The sequence below is a fragment of the Penaeus monodon genome, chromosome 4, assembly GCF_015228065.2.
Source record: "Penaeus monodon isolate SGIC_2016 chromosome 4, NSTDA_Pmon_1, whole genome shotgun sequence".
Taxonomy (NCBI): Eukaryota; Metazoa; Arthropoda; class Malacostraca; order Decapoda; family Penaeidae; genus Penaeus; species Penaeus monodon.
The window spans coordinates 57,961,365-57,963,864 of record NC_051389.1 but is presented as its reverse complement, the minus strand read 5'-3'; the positions used below and the strand labels follow the sequence as shown (position 1 = coordinate 57,963,864).

General features: G+C 49.7%; 1 protein-coding gene across 4 annotated transcripts in view; it reads right to left on the bottom strand.

The window, feature by feature from the left end:
• Positions 1 to 2,500, bottom strand: part of LOC119572382 (mucin-17-like) — a 31,586-nt gene that overhangs the window by 12,764 nt on the left and 16,322 nt on the right. For all 4 annotated transcript variants that reach the window (XM_037919466.1, XM_037919467.1, XM_037919468.1 and 1 more), the window contains exon 4: positions 1 to 2,500. This exon is cut by the window's left edge and continues 306 nt beyond it; it is cut by the window's right edge and continues 3 nt beyond it. In XM_037919466.1, the coding sequence (XP_037775394.1) occupies positions 1 to 2,500 (2,500 nt within the window).

Sequence of the window (2,500 nt, the reverse complement as noted above, 5' to 3'; positions counted from 1 at the left end):
TATTCTTTTCCAGGTCATTTTTTATCTCAGATTTTCTAATGATCTCACTACCTCTCTTTTCCGGTTCTGCTTTGAACAGTTCACCAGCTGGCTGAGAGGAGGTCCCACTTGATACAGTGGATAATGAGGTTCCTGCAGCTGACGAGACCAATGACGACTGACTTGAGGAGGAGGAAGGGTTTCTGTGTGGTTGCGGAGTGTGTAAGGCAGCCACTTTGGTGATGCTTGGAGGCAGGGTCTCAAGGATTTTGTGACTAGCTATTTCACCCATACTGTTTAGGTCTCCAACTTTCCTGATGGGCTGTTTGGTCTTAATTCGTGTTTTCAATTTCGTTTCTGGTTTTGATATCTTAGAGCTCTCTGATTTCATACCTGACAAACGATTGTCTTCTAAAGTTCTTGGAATTTTCAGTCTCCCCTCCACACCTTCCTTCACTTTCACTTTCAGTGGATTCTCCTCCATATCCATTTCCATTTTAACCTTTTTAACGTCCATAAATTTCAACGCATTAGAACTTTCATCACCAATAGCTTTGCTACCCTTCACCTTCAAGGCTCGCACCTTCCCACTATCACTATCTGATTCACTACTTCTGGATTTGTTTCTGTAGCTCCTCCGCTTGCTTTTATCCTCCTTTGCGCCGTCCTTCTCCTGACCTCTCCTTCCGTCTCCAGGATTAACTATGACTGCTTGATTCGAGTCAAACTTGATGTGAAGCTTCGGCACCCTTGGTTCATTTCCAGGCTGGGACCCCGAGCTAGAATTAGCGATCTCTTTCCGATCACTTTTCTTGGCATTGGGGACAAAAGTAGCCTGGGTAATTGGTTCCTTTCCAATTTTCAACTTCAGCCGAATAGCTACATCTGAGCTACCAGAACTCACCACACTGGTCTCTCTGGAGGATCCTGGACTGGAATCTCTATCACGAGACTTGGACCTATCCTGGTTCACTGCCGCTTTCTTGGATTCAACACTGTGCACTGACATTCTAGAAGTTTCTGAATCAGACTGATCAGTCTCTTTTCTAGATGGTGCACTCATGTTAGATTCCTCGTCAGAGCCAAGTGAGTTTGAACGAACGTCCTCCACCATCGGGGAAGGTGGTCGGACTTCTGGTTCCGAATCTGAGCTTTCACTTGGCCTTGGCTCTAAAAGGCCAGTGTTGGGATTGATTAAATACTGACTTTCCTTTCCTCCTGATCCCAGCTGTGGTGGAGAGGGAGACACAGGCTTTGTTTCTCCCATGCTACTGGAACGAGCTGGAGTTTGCACAGGAATTCTGGTGTGCATGTTCGGCGCAGTGCCTGTTGACAAACGGCGTTGCTCCGCATTGTAATGAGGTCTTGGGCCAGGAGGAGGTTGCCCTGTGGCTTGAGGATGTTGCTGTAATCCCCCTCCCACACTACTTGGTAGGCGTGGATGGGGAGTCACAGTGCTGGTTATAACTGAACCTCCAGAGTATACCTGCTGATGAGTATGCACTCCATCCTTTGCTCTTACAGTGTATGCTGAACTGAACTGATTTGATGAGGCCACACCAGTCAAACCCGATGCTGTGATAGCAGCACTGTATGTGGTGGAACTTGCTGGAGGTGGAGAGAGTGCCGGCACTGCAGGTAGAGGTAGGTTGGTGAGAGGAGTATGTGGAAGGGAGTCAGATGAAGGTGTTGAAGTCGTAGAGCGAGAAGAGGGGGAAGCTGGTGCAGGTGAGCCGTGGGGAGAACCACCAATCACTACCTTAGTCTTGCTAACACCCACTCCTGGTTGGTGGTCTGGTTGTCGCAAAAGATCCACCAACAAAGGACTGTTTTTCACCACATTTCCACCTGTCCTTTGACCAAGTTTCCCTGGCTGTGCAGGTACTGCTCTGTTATTTACAGTTTGAGACACTGACACTGGGAAGGCTCCAGTCACTGTCTGGTTGGCACTAGCCTGCACAACTGAAGGCAACACTTGCGTTCCTGGCTGTGAAACACTGCCACCACCACTGGCTTGACTTACAACATACTGAGTACCATTTACCTGTGGTACAGGTGGTCTCTGCACAGGGGCTCCAGCAGATCGCAACTGTGTTGGATCATGGTTGGGATAAGGAGGAGGGGGATTATATATAGGACGCTGACCAACACCTGGGACAGCGTGGCTGACAGGTGCTGATCCACTTGGCTGCTGATGTTGCAGCTCGCGTCCCTGCCGGGTTTTCTCGGCATGATTCATGCTGGCATAAGGGAAAGGAGGTCGCACTTGGGGCATTGGGCGAGGTGTCAGAGGGATGCTATCCCCAACAGGCGCAACAACATTGGGAGCAACACTACGGTATGGTGGGGCTGCCACAACTTCGGTGGGCTGGGCAGCCCCAGTCATAAGCCCAGCACTGCCCAGTGCTGTAGTTACTGATCTTGCCACACTAGATGGTCCAGCACCATCACTGGCTCCCCCATCTGTTCGAAGGACGATCTCTGTGGACTCATTGTTTGGACCAGCCACCTTCAAGGAGAT